This window comes from Lissotriton vulgaris, unplaced genomic scaffold, assembly GCF_964263255.1.
Source record: "Lissotriton vulgaris unplaced genomic scaffold, aLisVul1.2 SCAFFOLD_445, whole genome shotgun sequence".
Taxonomy (NCBI): domain Eukaryota; kingdom Metazoa; phylum Chordata; class Amphibia; order Caudata; family Salamandridae; genus Lissotriton; species Lissotriton vulgaris.
Genome location: NW_028241191.1, coordinates 49,260 through 71,822, shown reverse-complemented (window position 1 = coordinate 71,822; position 22,563 = coordinate 49,260). Strand labels below are relative to the sequence as shown.

Below are 22,563 nucleotides of genomic sequence, written 5' to 3'. Positions count from 1 at the left end.
AGGGTTTAGTAGGGTTAACCCTGGGTTCTGAGGGGAGTGACAACTTAGTTGGCACCCTTACTCAAGCTGTCCTTGTCAGTACAGGGGATATGGATATGTCCCCTGACATCAGTCCCAATACTTTGGGCAAATACAGACAGACACCTTTTATTAATGGAAAAATGGCTCAGGCCTATAGGGACACTTGTGCCAGTGTCACAATGGTGACACCTAGCTTTGTGGACCCTGGACAGATCATGCCAGGTACAGAATTCCTGGTGACCAATGCAAGCAATGTCACTACCAATCACAGTATGGCAATTGTAGCTTTCTCCTGGGGAGGGGTAACTGGCCAAAAGAAGGTTGTAGTTAGTTCAGACCTCCCAGTGGATTGTTTGTTGGGCAATGATTTGGAGTCATCACAATGGTCAGAAGTGGAGCAGAGGACTCATCTGGAAATGTTAGGCTTGCCAGCACATGTGTTTGCTGTGACCAGGTCACAGGCCAGAAAATGCCCCACTGAACAGGTGCTGGATCCTGGAACAATGGACCAGACACCTTCCAAGAAAAAGAGCAGTAGGGTTAAGGCTGTGCCTTCCCCCTTGCCCCAGGTTGTGGATCAAGTCTCAGAGGAGGCTGACCTACAGGAATTGAGGGAAACTGAGCCTAGGGAGTTTGAACTTGATCAAGTTGAATTCTTGGGCTCAGGGGGACCCTCAAGGGAAGACCTGGGGAAGGACCAGTTAGACTGCCCTTCTCTTGAACCCCTCAGACAGCAGGCTGCGGCTGAGGCTGCTGGGAACGCCACAGGTACCCACAAGGTATACTGGGAAGATGGACTCCTGTACACTGAGTCAAGAGACCCCAAGCCTGGCATGACCAGGAGGCTGGTTGTACCCTTGTCTCAGAGAGGTTTCCTACTTACCTTGGCCCATGAGATTCCCTTAGCAGGTCACTTAGGCCAGACAAAGACTTGGGACAGACTTGTCTCACACTTTCACTGGCCTCACATGAATGAGGATACCAAGGAGTTTTGTCGCTCCTGTGTCACTTGCCAAGCCAGTGGTAAGTCAGGTGGCACAACAAAGGCCCCCCTTATACCAATGCCTGTGGTGGGGGTGCCCTTTGAAAGAGTGGGGATTGACATTGTTGGTCCAATGGAACCCCAGACAGCATCAGGGCACAAGTTTATACTGGTGGTAGTGGATCATGCCACCAGGTATCCTGAAGCTATTCCACTTAGGACCACCACAGCACCTGTGGTGGCAAGGGCCCTAGTTGGAGTGTTCTCCAGAGTGGGCTTCCCTAAGGAGGTTGTCTCTGACAGAGGTGCAAACTTCATGTCAAGCTACTTAACTGCTATGTGGAAGGAGTGTGGTGTCAATTACAAATTCACTACACCCTATCACCCACAATGCAATGGGCTTGTTGAAAGGTTCAACAGGACCCTAAAAGGGATGATTCATGGACTACCTGAAACACTCAGGCGTAGATGGGATGTCCTGATGCCCTGCCTTCTGTTTGCTTACAGAGAGGTCCCACAAAAGGGGGTTGGCTACAGCCCTTTTGAACTTTTGTATGGGCATCCTGTGAGAGGCCCCTTGTGTTTGGTGAAGGAAGGATGGGAGAGACCTCTCAAAAAGCCTGCAACCAACATAATGGACTATGTACTTGGTCTCCGCTCCAGGATGGCTGAGTATATGGAGAAGGCATCTGAAAACCTTAAGGCCAGTCAAGAACTTCAAAAAGCTTGGCATGACCAAAAGGCTGTCCTAACTGTTTACCAGCCTGGACAGAAGGTGTGGGTGTTGGAGCCAGTGGCCCCAGCAGCACTCAAAGACAAATGGTCTGGGCCCCACACAATTCTTGAGCAAAAGGGAGAGGTCACCTACCTGGTGGACCTTGGAACTCCCAGGAGTCCCCACAGGGTACTCCATGTCAACAGGCTCAAAGCATATGTCGACAGGAAGGACATGAGCTTGCTCATGGCCATAGATGAGGGACAGGAGGAGGAGAGTGACCCTCTCCCAGACCTGCTCACTCAGAATCCTGATGATGGGTCAGTAGATGGTGTTGTCTTTTGTGGCAGCCTCTCTGAACATCAGCAGAAAGACTGTAAACAGGTTCTTCAGTCTTTCAGACGTATGTTCTCTCTGACACCCAGTCAGACCAATTGGTGCACCCATGAGGTTGACACTGGTGACAGCCTACCTGTCAAGAGTAAAATCTACAGGCAGCCTGATCATGTTAGAGACTGCATAAAAACTGAAGTGCAGAAAATGTTGGAGTTGGGAGTCATTGAACCCTCAGATAGCCCCTGGGCTAGTCCAGTAGTTCTAGTGCCAAAGCCTCACACCCAAGATGGTAAGAGAGAGATGAGGTTTTGCGTAGACTACAGGGGTCTCAATGCAGTCACTAAGACTGATGCCCACCCAATACCAAGGGCAGATGAACTTATAGATAGATTGGCTTCTGCCAACTACTTAAGTACATTTGACTTAACAGCTGGGTATTGGCAAATCAGGTTAGCTGAGGATGCCAAGCCCAAGACAGCATTTTCAACCCCTGGTGGGCATTATCAGTTTGTGGTAATGCCCTTTGGTCTGAAAAATGCACCTGCCACCTTCCAAAGGTTGGTGAATCAAGTCCTTACTGGGCTGGATGACTTCTGTGCAGCATATCTAGATGATATTGCTGTCTTTAGCTCCACCTGGGAGGATCACCTGGTCCACCTGAGGAAAGTGTTAGAGGCTCTGCAAGCAGCAGGCCTCACTATCAAGGCCACCAAGTGCCAGATAGGGCAGACACAGGTTGTATACCTGGGCCACCTTGTAGGTGGAGGCCAGGTTCAGCCACTGGAGAGCAAAATACAGTCAATCAGGGACTGGGCTCCTCCAACCACCCAGACTCAGGTTCGAGCTTTCTTGGGCCTGACTGGATACTACAGAAAGTTTGTCAGGAACTATGGTTCCATTGTGACACCATTAAATGAACTGACAAGTAAGAAAATGCCAAAAAAGGTTCAGTGGACAGCAGGCTGTCAAAAAGCATTCGATGACCTAAAGCAGGCCATGTGCACAGCACCTATCCTTAAGAGTCCAGACTACTCCAAACCATTCATTGTCCAAACAGATGCTTCTGAGTTGGGTGTGGGAGCTGTTCTTTCTCAACTGAATTTTGATGGTCAGGATCAGCCCATTGCTTTTATAAGCAGAAGGCTGACCCCCAGAGAGAAGAATTGGTCAGCTATTGAGAGGGAGGCCTTTGCTGTGGTTTGGGCCCTGAAGAAGCTGAGGCCATACTTGTTTGGCACTCACTTCAAGATTCAGACCGACCATAAGCCCCTCTTGTGGCTAAATCAGATGAAGGGTGAAAACCCCAAACTGCTTAGGTGGTCCATTTCCCTACAGGGGATGGACTTTACAGTGGAACATAGACCTGGTACTGATCATGGCAATGCCGATGGGCTCTCCAGATATTTCCACTTAGAACAAGAAGACTCACCTGGTCAAGGTTAGCTTATTGTCCCAAAGTTTGGGGGGGGGTCATGTAGGAGAGTAGGGTCTGCAATCCTATGATCACCCAGATTTTTTGCTTTTGTTTCACTGGTTTACGACTTTCTCTGGCTGTGGGCCTGCCAATCAGACCCACAGCCTGGCTGTTCTCTTTCTAAATTACCTCATGTACCCTAGGTGCATCTACCAATTGGTACTGGGCCACCTTATCAGACCCTGTAACTCAGGGCATAGGTGTACCCAGGGCTGCCAGGGGCTGCAGCATGTATTATGCCACCCCTGGCTGGCCTCCTAAATTTGACACAACTGGCTGCATGACAGCTGGGGCAAAGTCGTGTATTCACCCTTTGCTGTAGGTGTAGTATACCTATACCTAACCCTAAGATGGACACACAGATTCCTATCAGTCACTCCTATGGCAGGCCTTGACAATCCTGAAGGCAGAGTGCTTGGAATCGTGTGAGATGGTGCTCTGGCATGAGCTGAGCCTGTCTGCAGCTTGCGGAACCAAGTCCTAATAGCTGTTCCATGATATCGCATACCATATACTCTTAAGTGCATTATAATCCTCGCGGTTAAATGCTAACTTTGGTATTGCTTTATCAAAACATGTCGAGTAAGGTGTCATACGAATTGGAATACTAACCCCTCGCCAATTCTGGCGACGGGGTTAGCATTCCACCCTTCTAGAGGGACACGACATGTATGTAACTGTGAACCCCGGTTAAAGTTAACTGAAGCCTCAGCTCCACAAAATGGATGCTGCCACCACAGACACGAGTCTGACCTCCTGCTGCTGGGAGTCCTTCCAGCGAGGGAGGCCTGGACAAAGGGTTTCCTGTCCGGGGCGGTGCTAGCACCGTCCCAGACATGGTTTTGTGTATCCTGGGTAGGCAGGGCTTTTCAGGAAGGTGACTGCTGAGTGGCACCCCGGTGCTCACTACGCATAGGCCAGTCAGAACCAGTTCCAGGGGCACACCAGCCCCTGGCCTGGGGAAGTCCGGCAGGGGAGAGGGTTGTAACCACCCCCCTCCTGGTCCCACCCATAGGCAGGACCTAGTCACCGGGTCAGCCCCCTTTTTTAGTATAAAGATAGGAGCGGGCCCCCTGTTCAAATTAGATCATCTTTGGAATCAAGATACCACTTTCTTCGAAAGGACTTCACGATTTCTTCTTCAAGATTCTCCCTTGTGGCTAAGGAGTAGTCACCCTGCATCCGCAGGCACCATCCTAAAGAACACTGCGGTCTGCTGCAAGTCCTTCATCACAAATCCGACGACCCAGCTCGACGAGACCCGGCTTCCCTGGCACCTCTGACCTCTACTCACCTCTACAGCCAAGCTGAGAACCGTGAGTGCGACGAGACCTCAAGGGACCGACGATCGCCAAGACTGCACGACATCTTTACTGCAAGCCCACCGTGTCCTCCACTGGTGAGTGCTTTGGGGTCCGAGAAGCCCCGACCCTGCGCAGCTCCAGCACCCAAGGCCAGCCTCCCTGCATCTCCACGATCGGCGTGGGGCCCTTCTGCTGTTTGCTGTGCACCGCGTTGTTTGGCTACTAGCCGGCTGGCTTGTGGCCTTCTGAACGACGCCCGACGACATCTCTTCTGCTGGTCTGGTTGCTCCAGGCTGGCCCTTGCTTCCTTTTTCAAGAGAGGCACCCCGGACCCTCCTGGTCCACTCCAGACGCCATTTTAGGTCCACCGCGTGGGCTTGAATTTGCCAAGGCTTTGTTGCCCAATCCTGGGTCCAGCGACGCCGACAGCTTCTATCTTCGTGGGACAGCTCGATCCTCCATCCTGGTCGCCGACAACGCCTCCTGGTCCGTGAGATCTTCGAGCCCCAGCGTCACCCACTCACCTTGTCGAGGTGGCTACCATCCGGTGCCCTCCTGGTGCCCACTGACTACTGGCTAGTAGTCTCGAACTTGGTCCCCTCTGCTTTCAGGTGTCATCTATCTTCGAGATCCAGGCTTGGATCCAACTGAACTTTCTTCACTGGTCACCGGCCAGCATCTTTTCTTCCGGCTCCTGGTCCGTCTACGAGGATTCCCGACGTCTTTTCAGACCTATGCAGCTGCAGCCCCTGGGCTAGGTAACTTCGGCATTTCGGTGCCCCAGCATAGCCTCACTATCCAAGGGTCAGAATCTATCTTCGTTTTCTCCCTACCAGGTCGGGTTCGCCCGAGAACACTAACTTTCTATTTCCTAGCTACCATAGACTTTTGTCCGCATCTCGCGTGAGAGTGCACACACTGCACCCGAGTCCCCTAGGCCTCCTAGTCGTAATCTAACGATTCCCTAGTCAAGTCCTAGCGATTCCAAAAGCTATTAGTACTGTACTTACCTGCTAGGAATTTCACATTCCACTTTTAGAGTATATGGTTTTCCGTGCCCCTCGGGCATTTGTATATACTGTGCTAACTTAAGTATTTTTGTAAGAGTTTTGGTTTGTGCTTAGTACCCTGTCCTCATAAAGAGTACAGGGCTGTTGTGATCTTTAATAAATAACTGTTTATTTTCATAACACTTGTGTGGTGTCCTTTCACTGGGTATTCAAGGGGTATATGTGTGGTAAACAGCTGGCTTAACACGCCCTCTCGAGTCTTTAGCCTTAGACTGCTCGTATCCATGCTACTAGGATAGCTGGTCTATAAGGTTGACTTACAACCAATCATCAATAAGGGTTGCTGGACTGATACATAGTGGGCACTAGAATAGTGACCACTGCATATCAGGCCACCTTCTCACAATGACCCCAAGTTCTTGTCCACCCATCCCACCCCTGAGAGCCTGGTGATCCAGGCCTCGACTTCCCAGACCGCATTCCCGTCGGCCCCGCCCGACCGGGAATCTAAAAGGTACGACCAGTATGGTAAGAAGGTCTTCTCGTCCCTGAGTCTGGGACTGCGGTCTTGCAACACCGCATGCCACTTAGGCCGCTACACCCACTCTCTGTGGGATACGGTCGCGGACCTGCTGCCTGAATGCCCGCCGGAGGTACGGGCTAAGCTCGGCAAGGCTATGATTGAAGGCCGAGACGCAGCAAGATACTCCATCAGGTGTGGTCTTGATACGACCGACTCATTGGGCAGAGCGATGTCCACGACGGTGGCGATTCGTCGCCACGCCTGGCTGAGATCTGCCAACTTCTCGGCAGATGTCCAGAACGAATTGATGGACATGCCGTTTGATGGCAGTCGCCTGTTTGGCGACAAAGCGGACCACGTGCTGGAGCGCTTCAAGGACTCCAGGGTCACGGCCAAGTCCTTGGGTCTCTCGACCCAGCACCTGCAAACGGGTTCGTTTCGCTCCTTTCGAGTCCAAGGAAGGGGCGGTCCCACACGTGCTGCCAGCCACGCGCCGCAACAGACTTAACGCGGTGGCGGCCGTGGAAACCGCTGTGGTGGCGGTCGGGGACAGCGGCGGGGTCAGACCACACCTCCCCCGCAGCATCTGCCTCTAAATCCTCCTAGTCCGTGCTTTCAGGCCCATGTGACGCCGGTGGGTGGCAGGGTTCGCCATCACCTCTCCCGCTGGCGCACAATAACATCGGACAGGTGGGTGCTGCAGCTTGTCCAAAGGGGCTACTCCCTCCCCTTCGAGACCACTCCTCCAGCCATGCCACCGCAGAACCACCGTGTGTCGGGGGACCACTTTGCACTTCTGAGGGAGGAAGTTACGGCCCTCTTGGCCAAGGGGGCCATCGAGCGCGTTCCTGGGCCAGAAGTAGGACGTGGTTGCTATTCCCACTACTTTCTGGTACCCAAGAAGGACAAAGGGGGCCTACGTCCTATCTTGGACCTAAGGAACGTCAACGGCTTCCTCCGGAAGGAGAAGTTCAAGATGTTGACTTTAGCTCAGGTCTTGGCTGCTCTAGACCCGCAAGACTGGATGGTAGCGTTGGACTTGCAGGATGCATATTTTCACATCCCCGTCCTGCCAGCCCACCGGCGTTACCTGCGGTTCACGGTAGGCCACAAGCACTTTCAGTTTATCGTGCTCCCCTTCGGCCTTACCAGCGCCCCACGGGTGTTCACCAAGGTGATGGCGGTGGTCGCAGCCCATCTGCGCAGATTGGGGGTTTCAGTCTTCCCCTATCTAGACGACTGGTTGTTGAAGGCGGGCTCGCCCCAGACAGTCGTCCACCACCTTCAGATGACGGCAGACCTCCTGCACGAGCTGGGGTTCGCCATCAATGTGCCGAAATCAGACCTGTGTCCCTCTCAAAAGCTCCTTTTCATCGGAGCGGTTCTCGACTCGGCGCAGTTTCGGGTCTATCCTCCGGAACGGCGAGTCCAGGATATACAGGCTTTGATTCCCATCTTTCAGCCGTTATCCCGGGTTTCGGTCAGGTTGACGCTGCGGCTGCTGGGGCTGATGGCTTCCTGCATCCTTCTGGTGCATCACGCCCTGTGGCGGATGCGGGCTCTGCAGTGGGACCTGAAGTTTTACTGGGCCCAGCATCAGGGCAACTTGTCCGACCATGTCTTGATCTCGGAGGGCACTGCGAGACAACTGTAGTGGTGGCTTATGGACCGCGATTGGGTCAGAGGCAGATCCCTCTCCCTTCCCCAACCTGAGCACGTTGTTGTGACGGCCGTGTCCCTCCAGGGCTGGGGAGGCCACTTGGGAGAGGCAGAGATCAGAGGCATCTGGTCTCCGGCGGAGTCCCGGCTCCATATAAACCTGTTGGAGCTCCGGGCGATTCGTTTGGCACTGAAAGCATTCCTCCCCTTTGTCAACGGGAGTGCAGTGCAGGTGTTCACGGACAACACCACCGCCATGTGGTACTGCAACAAGCAGGGCGGGGTGGGGTCGTGGACCCTTTGCCAGGAGGCTCTGCGCCTCTGGCAATGGCTGGAACGTCAGGGCGTGACTTTGACGGTTCAACACCTGGCAGGTTCTCTGAACACCAGGGCGGACGAACTCAGCCGTCGGTGGTCGATGGATCACGAATGGCGTCTGAACTCGGACGTGGCGCAAGGCCTCTTTCTGCGATGGGGAGAGCCTTGGTTAGATCTATTCGCCACAGAAAAGAACGCGCAATGTCATCAGTTCTGCGCGTTGGAGTTTCCAAGACGGCACTCGCACGGCGACGCCTTTCGGCGCGAGTGAAGTTGCGGTCTGTTATACGCCTTTCCGCCTATACCACTTCTGCCCAGAGTGCTGAAGATCAGGCGGGACCGGGCCCAAGTCATCCTTGTGGCTCCGGACTGGGCTCGAAGGTACTGGTATCCCGAGCTACTCAGCATGTCAGTCGGTCCCCCGATCCGCCTGCCCCTTCAGGAGGACCTTCTGTCGCAGCAGCAGGGGACGGTCCTCCACCCGAACCTGTCCAGCCTCCACCTCCATGCGTGGAGATTGAGCGGCGACAGTTGAGGCCATTTGACTTGCCTCCTGAAGTCTGTGATGTGATTCTGGCAGCCAGGCGTTCCTCCACGAAATCGGTATACGCCTGTCGGTGGAACAAGTTTGTGGCATGGTGCACAGCGAAGGCTGTGGATCCTCTCTCTGCCCCTCTTTCAGAGGTTCTTCTCTTCCTTCTTTCTCTTGCCCAGCAGGGCTCTGCTCTGGGCACTATCAAGGGCTACCTTTCTGCCCTTTCAGCCTTTCTGAGGCTGCCTGATCAACCTTCTTTGTTCAAGTCCCCCATTGTAACAAGATTCTTGAAGGGCATCACACACATGTATCCACCTGTTCTGTTTGTGATGCCTCAGTGGGACTTGAACCTGGTTCTAACCTTCTTGATGTGTGCTCCCTTTAAGCCCCTTCATTCTTGTCCTCTCCGTCTCCTGACTTTAAAGACGGCTTTCCTGGTTGCCATCACCTCTGCAAGGAGAGTGAGTGAGCTCCAGGCTCTTTCTGTCAAACCTCCTTTCCTGTCCATTCATCCTGACAAGGTGGTTTTGAGAACTAGACCTTCTTTCCTGCCCAAAGTTGTCTCTGCTTTTCACATCGGTCAGTCCATCACCCTCCCTTCCTTCTTCCCGCCTCCGCATCCTTCAAAGGATGAAGAGCGGCTCCATCGTCTGGACTCAAAACGTGCGCTTTCATTTTATATGGATCGCACAGTTCCGGGTGGATGACCAACTGTTTGTTGGCTACGTGGGTGCGAAGAAGGGACGGGCGGTACATAAACGGACCATCTCTCGGTGGGTCGTTCTGTGCATCAAAGCGTGCTACTCTTTGGCTCGAAAGGAGCCTCCTGTTGGGCTGAGGGCCCATTCCACTCGGGCCACGGCAGCTACTACTGCCCTGGGCCGGGGAGTCCCCTTGCAGGACATTTGCCAGGCGGCTACGTGGGCTTCGCTGCACACCTTTGCGAGGCCCTACTGCCTGGTGTGTCAAGTTCGGAGGGATGGCTTCTTTGGCCGTTCTGTCCTCCAGGACTTTCTGGTGTAGGATTGTATTGGTTCGCAGACCCACCACCGGGGTTGGTATTGCTGGGGTATCTATTCTAAGGTAAGGAATCTAATACTAACCTGTTTCTTTCAGATGAACCAGTTACTTACCTTCGGTAAAGATATATCTGTAAGAAACAGTAGTTAGTATTTTGATTCCTTACCGCCCAACCCATCCTCCCCGTTCTGCGAACTGATACCTAGGGTTAAGGACATCCCTTTCAGGGCCCTAGTTTCAAGTGGCACCAGTGTTGGTTCTCACATGGCTCTGCGTGTTCTGGCGCGGAAATGCTGTGTACAAAGAACTGACGTCAGCGCGCGGAGGCGGCGTCTATATACTCCAGCGACGTCATCACGACGCCGACGACGGACGCGGAGCCGCAGGGGACGCCTGCAGACGACGCCTACCGACGCGCAGGGGTACTGCTACGCAGAAGTTTCCGGATCCAGACTGACGCCTGGGGATATTCTAAGGTAAGGAATCTAATACGAACTACTGTTTCTTACAGATATATCGTTACCGAAGGTAAGTAACTTGTTCGACAAAGCCAATGACCTTATACAAGAAGGGAAACTCATAACCAATACTACCATCAAATGTGCGCTTGACTCAGCAGGCACCGTGTCGCGTGCAATAAATACCATTGTTTTGCTACGCAGACACGCCTGGCTACGGGTATCTGGGTTTAAACAAAAGGTGCAAAATACCATTCTATATCAACCATTTGATCAATAAATCAACGTTTTACCATCGGGAAAAACTGCAACAAGAAGTCTCCATCCTCTTGTAAAAACATGCGGTGGAAAAGGTCCCCACCTGGCCTGACTGGAATGGGATTGCATTACCGTTACTTCCTGGCAAAAAAGACAGTGCCCAAAAAATACTACAGACCTATTTTGGACCTCGAAAGCGAGCAAGTGAATTTGCAAAGAAAAATTCAGAATGTTGGCTTTTGACCAAATCTATGCCCAACTTCATCAAGGAGACTGGTTATGTTCAACAGACCTACAAGATGCCTACTTTCACATTCCAATAGCCATTAAATATTAGAAATTCCCTGAAGTTCACTGTAGGAAGAGACCATTACCCATATAATTTCCTTCTTGACTCAAATCTGTACTGCATACTTATTTCCAAATGCATCGCAGTTGTAGCATCCCACCTAAAATAAAATAAAAGAAATTCATTGTCTAGCCATATCTAGAAGATTGACTCTTCAAGGTATCTTCGTATTAACAAGCAAGTCAACATTGTCATCTGGCTGTCATGACTCACTCGGCTGGGTCTGCATGTCAATCATTATAATCCACATCAAACCCAGTAAAATCCCTACTCTAAACAGGAAAGGCTACTGAAGGTTTGAGCAAGAAAGTGGTGACTTTCTAAAAATCATCTCTGTCAATGCAACTTTAAATCTGATCTGCACAACAAGTCTGGTTTACTGAAACAATTATTTTGCTACCTTGGAGTAATCTCTCTGGTGGCTCCTAATGGGAGTTAGCACTTAGGGTATTGGTTAGTGAAACTGTTAGCCAATAGGGCCACCATCCTAGCTACAGTGAAAATGCCATTCTCCTGTTTCGATTGTCAGGGCCTATACTGCATACAATTCTAAAGTGAAACCCTTTGTTGGACTGATCAACAGTCTGCTACATTTTGCTGAAGTTCTTCAAATGGTGTCACAGTTATTAGCAAGCAAGAAGTCCATTTTGTTCTTAGGGTTTGGTTTACCTACTGCTATACTCTGTATAGTTGACTGTTACTTTTAGGTTCAGCTTGTTTATGAAGCTGTCTGCAAGACATATTTTTACCAATTATTTTATTTGCACTCTGTGGGCGTTGGCTTCAATCCCCATACTCCCCTCCCCCAAGTATTGCTCTTTAACTTATTGGTGTGTCGTTTACCTTCCAGGAATTTCTTACATAAAACACGAGGTACTGTTTTGCATCTGAAGGTACTCCTCATCTTCAATTTGTTTGTCACATTAAACTGTATCCCCCGTGTACTTTTTGCACAAATAGCAAACTGTATCCCCTGTGTACTTTCTGCACAAATAGCAATCCTATTTTGCAAGGTTTAAAATGGCATTTGTGCATGTAATTAATCTAAACTGCATTTTTACATGCCTATATTAAAAAACAAGAGTATTGGCTGCTACAACTATGGAGTTGCTTTTTATATATTTTATAAGTTCTCTATATCAAGGACAGCTTGTTTTTTGTTCCCCAGGGCTCAATTTAAACATTCCATTGACCAATTTACTGGTGCACTGACTTAAAAATTGTTCTTCTATTTAAAGGCACTTTTAGGAAGGACTGGGTATACGCTTGATGTTACCACGGGTCAGAGAAAGTATGGTGGACCTCCTCCCGACTCTGTGCATTCAACACATCAGCCTTCTGTTGGTACAGAGGTAAGGGTAGTTTAAATTATTTCATAAAACTGATCTGATGACTACTATGCTTAAGAATCATCTTAACATTTTTTTATTTGAACATTTTTAGATATTTGTTGGGAAAATTCCACGAGATCTCTTTGAGGATGAACTTGTGCCATTATTTGAAAAGGCTGGACCGATATGGGACCTACGTTTAATGATGGACCCTCTGACTGGTCTAAATAGGGGATATGCTTTTGTCACTTTTTGCACGAAAGAAGCAGCTCAAGAAGCTGTTAAACTGGTGAGTTTATTAGCACCTCTGGCCACGTGGCTTTTGTTTATACTAGAGAAGATTGATTATTTGATATTTAGAATTGTATGCCTGGTGGCAAGTACTTTTCGCTTTCATCCTAGACCTAACACAGCAAGTATTGTGCACAGTCTGTGTTCACTTGCTCTACTTTACTACTTCTCTGGGCCCAATGCGCACCTTCTAGCTGAAATGGGGCCACACAAGCAAAATAGGTTAGTTTCAAAGTGAGTGCACATACATTCCAACTCCAGGGAGAATGTCTTGTGGTACGGTCTTTCCCTTCAAGCTCAACTGTGCTACTTTAGCCTTATTTTTCATATATTACTTGGCTGAGGTTGGTGCAAGATAAGGTGTACACAAGTACAGTAACCGCTGCAGTCATCAAACTGTTTTGTTTGCTACTGTCTGGGAGCTCTCTCCCTTGTATGGCAATTGTTACTAACTGCTTTGGCTACTGTTCTCTGATCTGCAGTTATTGAGTAACACCATTCAAGTGTGAAGCAAAAGCATTTTTTGAATGGGATTAGAAAATGGGGACAGATCTAGATCTTCTCATGAAGAGACTGGCACACCTGTACTTGATGCACAAACACAGAATGGTAGAGTGTTCCAGTTTTTTATACATCACAGCTTAAGCAAGATGGTATCAGCAAGGCCCACAGAAAACCGGCGATTGAGACAAGTATCTCTTACAAGTAGACGTTGCAAACACATGGGAAATTGAACCATCAAAGCACTGGGGCACTAGAAGGGTAAAGTGTAGGAAGCTGGTTTTGTATATACTATACCAAAATGATATAGAGTGCAGAATCCAGTGAGTCCCCAAAGGTATGGCGGAGGTTTAAGTAGATAATACCTTATACCCAATTTAGTGGTAGCTGGGCTGAAAAGTTAGGCTTCTTAGAGGGTAGTGTGAATACATTAGGTGTACATACTCATACCGGGCAGGGAAACATACTCAATGACTGACTCCAGGCCAAAATTTTGGGTAACTATCACCCCATTTCTCAGCTATCTTTTCTAGCCAAGGTCACTGAATCCTATGTTAATACTATTCGGACAGTTTGTTGAGGAACACACTGTAGGAAGGTACATCCTGACTATGGTTGCCCCCAACTTTTTGCCCTGTGTTTTAGCTGGTTTTGGACATAGACGACCTGGGATCCTGCCAATCAGGACCCCATGCCTACTGCTCTCTCTTAAAAATGGATTCCATGTACCCTAGGTACATTTCCAATTGGTACTGGGCCACCTTATCAGACCCTGTAACTCAGGGCATAGGTGTACCCAGGGCTGCCAGGGGCTGCAGCATGTATTATGCCACCCCTGGCTGGCCTCCTAAATTTGACACAACTGGCTGCATGACAGCTGGGGCAAAGTCGTGTAATCACCCTTTGCTGTAGGTGTAGTATACCTATACCTAACCCTAAAATGGACACACAGATTCCTATCAGTCACTCCTATGGCAGGCCTTGACAATCCTGAAGGCAGAGTGCTTGGAATCGTGTGAGATGGTGCTCTGGCATGAGCTGAGCCTGTCTGCAGCTTGCGGAATCAAGTCCTAATAGCTGTTCCATGATAACGCATACCATATACTCTTAAGTGCATTATAATCCTCGCGGTTAAATGCTATCTTTGGTATTGCTTTATCAAAACATGTCGAGTAAGGTGTCATACGAATTGGAATACTAACCCCTCGCCAATTCTGGCGACGGGGTTAGCATTCCACCCTTCTAGAGGGACACGACATGTATGTAACTGTGAACCCCGGTTAAAGTTAACTGAAGCCTCAGCTCCACAAAATGGATGCTGCCACCACAGACACAAGTCTGACCCCCTACAGCTGGGAGTCCTTCCAGCGGGGGGAGCCTGGACAAAGGGTTTCCTGTCAGGGGCGGTGCTAGCACCGTCCCAGACAGGGTTTTGTGTATCCTGGGTAGGCAGGGCTTTACAGGAAGGTGACTGCTGAGTGGCACCCCGGTGCTCACTACGCATAGGCCGGTCTGAACCAGTTCCAGGGGCACACCAGCCCCTGGCCTGGGGAAGTCCGGCATGGCTGAGGGGTGTAACCACCCCCCACCTAGTCCCACCCATAGGCAGGACCTAGTCACCGGGTCAGCCCCCTTTTTTTAGTATAAAGATGGGAGCGGGCCCCCTGTTAAAATTAGATCATCTTTGGAATCAAGATCCCACTTTCTTCGAAAGGACTTCACGATTTCTTCTTCAAGATTCTCCCTTGTGGCTAAGGAGTAGTCACCCTGCATCAAGCGGGCACCATCCTAAAGAACACTGCGGTCTGCTGCCAGTCCTTCATCACGAATCCGACGACCCAGCTCGACGAGACCCGGCTTCCCTGGCACCTCTGACCTCTACTCACCTCTACAGCCAAGCTGAGAACCGTGAGTGCGACGAGACCGTAAGGGACCGACGATCGCCAAGACTGCACGACATCTTTACTGCAAGCCCACCGTGTCCTCCACTGGTGAGTGCTTTGGGGTCCGAGAAGCCCCGACCCTGCGCAGCTCCAGCACCCAAGATCAGCCCCCCTGCATCTCCACGATCTGCGTGGGGCCCTTTTGCTGTTTGCTGTGCACCGCGTTGTTTGGCTACTAGCCGGCTGGCTTGTGGCCTTCTGAACGACGCCCAACGACTTCACGACTGCTGGTCTGGTTGCTCCAGGCTGGCCCTTGCTTCCTTGTTCAAGAGAGGCACCCCGGACCCTCCTGGTCCACTCCAGACGCCATTTTAGGTCCACCGCGTGGGCTTGAATTTGCCAAGGCTTTGTTGCCCAATCCTGGGTCCAGCGACGCCGACAGCTTCTATCTTCGTGGGACAGCTCGATCCTCCATCCTGGTCGCCGACAACGCCTCCTGGTCCGTGAGATCTTCGAGTCAAGCGTCACCCACTCACCTAGTCGAGGTGGCTACCATCCGGTGCCCTCCTGGTGCCCACTGACTACTGGCTAGTAGTCTCGAACTTGGTCCCCTCTGCTTTCAGGTGTCATCTATCTTCAAGATCCAGGCTTGGATCCGACTGAACTTTCTTCACTGGTCACCGGCCAGCATCTTTTCTTCCGGCTCCTGGTCCGTCTACGAGGATTCCCGACGTCTTTTCAGACCTATGCAGCTGCAGCCCCTGGGCTAGGTAACTTCGGCATTTCGGTGCCCCAGCATAGCCTCACTATCCAAGGGTCAGAATCTACTTTCGTTTTCTCCCTACCAGGTCGGGTTCGCCCGAGAACACTAACTTTCTAATTCCTAGCTACCATAGACTTTTGTCCCGCATCTCGCGTGAGAGTGCACACACTGCACCCGAGTCCCCTAGGCCTCCTAGACATAATCTAACGATTCCCTAGTCAAGTCCTAGCGATTCCAAAAGCTATTAGTACTGTACTTACCTGCTAGGAATTTCGCATTCCACTTTCAGAGTATATGGTTTTCCGTGCCCCTCGGGCATTTGTATATACTGTGCTAACTTAAGTATTTTTGTAAGAGTTTTGGTTTGTGCTTAGTACCCTGTCCTCATAAAGAGTACAGGGCTGTTGTGATCTTTAATAAATAACTGTTTATTTTCATAACACTTGTGTGGTGTCCTTTCACTGGGTATTCAAGGGGTATATGTGTGGTAAACAGCTGGCTTAACACGCCCTCTCGAGTCTTTAGCCTTAGACTGCTCGTATCCATGCTACTAGGATAGCTGGTCTATAAGGTTGACTTACAACCAATCATCAATAAGGGTTGCTGGACTGATACATAGTGGGCACTAGAATAGTGACCACTGCATATCAGGCCACCTTCTCACATTGGTGAGCAGCGGTTGGGATTTGAGCTTGCTGTTGTTTTACCACACGTATCCTAAGAATATCTTGTTGAAAGATCACATAAGTACTGTTAGTACATATAATCAAGCTTAGAATACTCTGAGTTCTACTGAACCAGCTGTTGTAGCTCCTCAAGGCTTAGCACACCTTGGCTACAACTCTAGCAAGGGACCAGTAGGTAACACATAGTGTAGGTAGGTGCATCACTTACACCACACTAGAAGCAGTATGTCGGTCACAGGAGGAAACACTGAGTCTCCCCTTGTGTCAGTTGACCCTCCACAGGTCATCCCTTCAAAATATACTGCTCTTAGCTTCCATGAGATGAGACAAGTGTGTACTCTCAGGAAACTAAAACAGGGGTCTAACCCCACCACTTCCTTTCTGATTGGTCTCTTAGAGGCTTATGATGCCAGTAGGGCTGGTAACCCAGACCCTTCTAATCCAGATGGAAGTTTGCCCTCCTTACAGGGTCCCTTTGATATCCATCCCCTCCTTGAGGCAGATGTTGCTGAGGATGAGGATGAGTTATCAGGGGATGAGGCAGATAAGGGACAGGTAGAAGTCAGCAGACTAAGCAGGTCCAACTTAAGCAGACATGAGCTTGGTACTGGGGAACTCCTGGGCCCACTCTCAGGTCAGCTTAACATTGGGAATGGACGAGTTAGGTCTCTATCAAGAGGCTCTAGCAGATCCTTTCGAACCAATGGCTCTCTCAACTCTTCTCACAGAGGAATGTCTTCCCCTAAGAGGAGAGTGTATGAAGCTGAAGAAAGGGCAGTCAAACTGAGGATTGAAAGGGAAGAACTTGCCCTGGCCAAAGAGAGACTTGCCCTTGCTAGAGAGCAAGAATTATGTGGGCTAGTTCCCACTGGTGGCAGCAATAAACCTAGCAATAGGGAAAGGAGTTTTGATACAAAGCACCTGAATAAGATAGTGCCCCCCTTTAAAGAAGGGGATGACATCCACAAATGGATTACTGCTTTGGAGAGAGCCTGCACTGTGCAGGGTGTTCCCCAAAGTAAGTGGGCAGCTATCTTGTGGCTCTCCTTTGATGGTAAAGGTAGAGATAAGCTCCTCACCACAAGGGTGGAGGATGCTAACAATTACCAAGTCTTGAAGAATGTACTGGTTGATGGGTTTGGTTTAACCACTGAACAATACAGGATGCTGTTCAGAGACACCCAGAAAACTCAGTCTCAAGATTGGACTGACTTTGTTGATTGTGCCACTAAGGCTTTTGAAGGCTGGCTACTGGGTAGTAAGGTTACTGATTTTAAAGGATTGTATAATCTAATTATGAGGGAGCAAATCTTAAATAATTGTCAGAACCAGCTATTACATCAGCACCTGGTAGACTCTGAGTTGACCTCTCCACAGGAATTGGGTAAGAGGGCAGACAAATGGGTCAGAACCAGGGTTAGGCCTAAAAACCAGGGTGGTGACCAGAAAAAGGAATCAACCAAGCCTCAAGAGAAGGGTGGGGATAAATCCACAGAGAAGACTTCCCAAGGGCCCCAAAACTCCAACAAGGGTGGTGGGTCCCAGAACACTCCTTCTGAACAAAAGAAACCTTATTGCCATACCTGTAAACAGGTGGGCCATTACAAAAGTGATGCCAGTTGCCCTAAAAATGGTAATAAGGGAAATGTACCCCCAGGTAATACTCCTAAACCTCCTGTTACCACTAGTGGTAATCCCCCAGGTGGTGGGAGTGCCCCCAAGAATGTGGTGGGCATTACTTTGGGCAATCAGGAGGACTATGGCTTAGCCAGGTTCCCTGACCACACTCTTGTCTGTGAGACTGGCATGGGGTTTGCCAACTTCACTACTGGACCCCACATTTTGGGCAAGTATAGACAAGAAGTTTTAGTGAATGGTCAGAAAGTTGAGGCATTCAGAGACACAGGGGCCAGCCTCACCATGGTGAGTGACCATCTGGTCCCCTCTGCTCAACTGACCCCTGGTTTTACTTATCAGGTGACAGACATTCATGGAATGAAGAGAAGGCATCCCATGGCAGTAGTCAAGCTCAGCTGGGGTAATGTCACAGGGCCCATGAGAGTGGCAGTGACAGATAACCTACCTGTAGATTGCTTACTGGGGAATGACCTGGAACTCTCAGCATGGGCTGAGGTGGAACAAGAAACTCATTCCAGAATGATAGGCCTATCCAGACAGGTTAGTGGGGCAGTAATAGCTACAGCCCCAGTCCAAGCACCATTCCTCCCTGAAAAGGTTGGAAGGGCAGTGGTAGCCACTGCCCAGGCTCAGACAGACTTTTCAGAACAGGATAGGAGGGCTGTGACAGTCACAGCCCAAACACAGACTGAGTGCCCTCCTGAAAAGGTTGGCAAGGTTGAAATGGTCTCAGCCTCTACTCAGACAGATAGTGAGGTTGTGAAGCCTGAAACAATGGATCACTCCACTCAAACAGAGAGCATTGAGGAGGAAGAAGAGTCTTCCCCCTCCCAGACACTAGGTGAGAGCCAGCCTCCTCAGGGAACTGACTCTACCCCTGTTGAAGGAACTGCCCCAGAGGTAGTCAGGCCTAGCCTGGCAGAGCCCCTGATGGCAGTGGACCCTTCCCAGGGGGGACCCAGTCTGGAGCAGGTAACCTGCACCTCTCTACCCTGCCTCAGTCAGCCCAGGGCTGAAGAGACCAGGGAGGCCAGTAGTGGACCCCAAAGGGCCCCCTGTCCAAAAGAACCCCCTTATCAGCAGATTAGGATCACTGAAGCTGGTAAACCTAGCCAAGTGAAAATAGAACAGACTCCTGAGGGATCCCCCTTAAAAGTAGTTAGGGAACTCCCACAGCTGGACACTGTTGGGCACAGCCAAACATGGGGCCTAAAAACCCCAGACCTGACCTGTCCCTCCAGTAAGCCAAACAGAGGGACTCAGCCTCCAGCTTTAGGTAGCCAGAGGCTGACCCTGAGAGCTCAGTGCATCTCAGCTAAAGAAAGAAAGGCACACATGATGAATGGTGATTGGAGGAAGTTGAGCCCAAAGGTAGAGGAGCCTCACTTCAGCACTCCATCCCAGCATCAGCCTTCTTCTTTCCCAAGACACACCAGAGACAGAGATTCCCTATGGTGGAGACCCTCAGATACCCTTAGGGTGAGGGGTTGCCTAGTGGACCATGACACAGGGGGAAACCAAGCCAGAGCTGGTCCTTCCTTATATGGCCACTTAGGTAATAGAGGCTTACCTGGACAAGGATAGCCTTATCTCCTTTCGTTTGGGGGGGGGTTGTGTAGGAAGGTACATCCTGACTATGGTTGCCCCCAACTTTTTGCCCTGTGTTTTAGCTGGTTTTGGACATAGACGACCTGGGATCCTGCCAATCAGGACCCCATGCCTACTGCTCTCTCTTAAAAATGGATTCCATGTACCCTAGGTACATTTCCAATTGGTACTGGGCCACCTTATCAGACCCTGTAACTCAGGGCATAGGTGTACCCAGGGCTGCCAGGGGCTGCAGCATGTATTATGCCACCCCTGGCTGGCCTCCTAAATTTGACACAACTGGCTGCATGACAGCTGGGGCAAAGTCGTGTAATCACCCTTTGCTGTAGGTGTAGTATACCTATACCTAACCCTAAAATGGACACACAGATTCCTATCAGTCACTCCTATGGCAGGCCTTGACAATCCTGAAGGCAGAGTGCTTGGAATCGTGTGAGATGGTGCTCTGGCATGAGCTGAGCCTGTCTGCAGCTTGCGGAATCAAGTCCTAATAGCTGTTCCATGATAACGCATACCATATACTCTTAAGTGCATTATAATCCTCGCGGTTAAATGCTATCTTTGGTATTGCTTTATCAAAACATGTCGAGTAAGGTGTCATACGAATTGGAATACTAACCCCTCGCCAATTCTGGCGACGGGGTTAGCATTCCACCCTTCTAGAGGGACACGACATGTATGTAACTGTGAACCCCGGTTAAAGTTAACTGAAGCCTCAGCTCCACAAAATGGATGCTGCCACCACAGACACAAGTCTGACCCCCTACAGCTGGGAGTCCTTCCAGCGGGGGGAGCCTGGACAAAGGGTTTCCTGTCAGGGGCGGTGCTAGCACCGTCCCAGACAGGGTTTTGTGTATCCTGGGTAGGCAGGGCTTTACAGGAAGGTGACTGCTGAGTGGCACCCCGGTGCTCACTACGCATAGGCCGGTCTGAACCAGTTCCAGGGGCACACCAGCCCCTGGCCTGGGGAAGTCCGGCATGGCTGAGGGGTGTAACCACCCCCCACCTAGTCCCACCCATAGGCAGGACCTAGTCACCGGGTCAGCCCCCTTTTTTAGTATAAAGATGGGAGCGGGCCCCCTGTTAAAATTAGATCATCTTTGGAATCAAGATCCCACTTTCTTCGAAAGGACTTCACGATTTCTTCTTCAAGATTCTCCCTTGTGGCTAAGGAGTAGTCACCCTGCATCAAGCGGGCACCATCCTAAAGAACACTGCGGTCTGCTGCCAGTCCTTCATCACGAATCCGACGACCCAGCTCGACGAGACCCGGCTTCCCTGGCACCTCTGACCTCTACTCACCTCTACAGCCAAGCTGAGAACCGTGAGTGCGACGAGACCGTAAGGGACCGACGATCGCCAAGACTGCACGACATCTTTACTGCAAGCCCACCGTGTCCTCCACTGGTGAGTGCTTTGGGGTCCGAGAAGCCCCGACCCTGCGCAGCTCCAGCACCCAAGATCAGCCCCCCTGCATCTCCACGATCTGCGTGGGGCCCTTTTGCTGTTTGCTGTGCACCGCGTTGTTTGGCTACTAGCCGGCTGGCTTGTGGCCTTCTGAACGACGCCCAACGACTTCACGACTGCTGGTCTGGTTGCTCCAGGCTGGCCCTTGCTTCCTTGTTCAAGAGAGGCACCCCGGACCCTCCTGGTCCACTCCAGACGCCATTTTAGGTCCACCGCGTGGGCTTGAATTTGCCAAGGCTTTGTTGCCCAATCCTGGGTCCAGCGACGCCGACAGCTTCTATCTTCGTGGGACAGCTCGATCCTCCATCCTGGTCGCCGACAACGCCTCCTGGTCCGTGAGATCTTCGAGTCAAGCGTCACCCACTCACCTAGTCGAGGTGGCTACCATCCGGTGCCCTCCTGGTGCCCACTGACTACTGGCTAGTAGTCTCGAACTTGGTCCCCTCTGCTTTCAGGTGTCATCTATCTTCAAGATCCAGGCTTGGATCCGACTGAACTTTCTTCACTGGTCACCGGCCAGCATCTTTTCTTCCGGCTCCTGGTCCGTCTACGAGGATTCCCGACGTCTTTTCAGACCTATGCAGCTGCAGCCCCTGGGCTAGGTAACTTCGGCATTTCGGTGCCCCAGCATAGCCTCACTATCCAAGGGTCAGAATCTACTTTCGTTTTCTCCCTACCAGGTCGGGTTCGCCCGAGAACACTAACTTTCTAATTCCTAGCTACCATAGACTTTTGTCCCGCATCTCGCGTGAGAGTGCACACACTGCACCCGAGTCCCCTAGGCCTCCTAGACATAATCTAACGATTCCCTAGTCAAGTCCTAGCGATTCCAAAAGCTATTAGTACTGTACTTACCTGCTAGGAATTTCGCATTCCACTTTCAGAGTATATGGTTTTCCGTGCCCCTCGGGCATTTGTATATACTGTGCTAACTTAAGTATTTTTGTAAGAGTTTTGGTTTGTGCTTAGTACCCTGTCCTCATAAAGAGTACAGGGCTGTTGTGATCTTTAATAAATAACTGTTTATTTTCATAACACTTGTGTGGTGTCCTTTCACTGGGTATTCAAGGGGTATATGTGTGGTAAACAGCTGGCTTAACACGCCCTCTCGAGTCTTTAGCCTTAGACTGCTCGTATCCATGCTACTAGGATAGCTGGTCTATAAGGTTGACTTACAACCAATCATCAATAAGGGTTGCTGGACTGATACATAGTGGGCACTAGAATAGTGACCACTGCATATCAGGCCACCTTCTCACACACACCATCTTGGCCTCCTCTCAAAACGGTTTCATAGCCCGTCACAGCACTGAGTCGGCTCTGCTGGCAGTGACGGAAGAAATCCGTAGGAATTTAGATGATGGAAATTCTGCGGCTTTAATTCTCTTAGATTGAAGTGCTGCTTTCAACACTGTCTCGCATGAAATACTACT

The 22,563-nt window shown here is 50.5% G+C and overlaps 1 protein-coding gene across 1 annotated transcript in view; it reads left to right on the top strand.

Annotated features, from left to right (window-relative positions):
* LOC147672029 (heterogeneous nuclear ribonucleoprotein Q-like) overlaps nucleotides 1-12,582 on the top strand; it is a gene marked incomplete at its 3' end in the record, with an annotated part of 340,845 nt that extends 328,263 nt beyond the window's left edge. Inside the window, exons 5-6 of the mRNA XM_086948045.1 lie at nucleotides 12,201-12,314; nucleotides 12,406-12,582. Coding sequence (XP_086804171.1) covers nucleotides 12,201-12,314; nucleotides 12,406-12,582 — 291 coding nt within the window. The remainder of the gene's footprint in view (nucleotides 1-12,200; nucleotides 12,315-12,405) is intronic.
* Nucleotides 12,583-22,563: the final 9,981 nt, after the last annotated feature.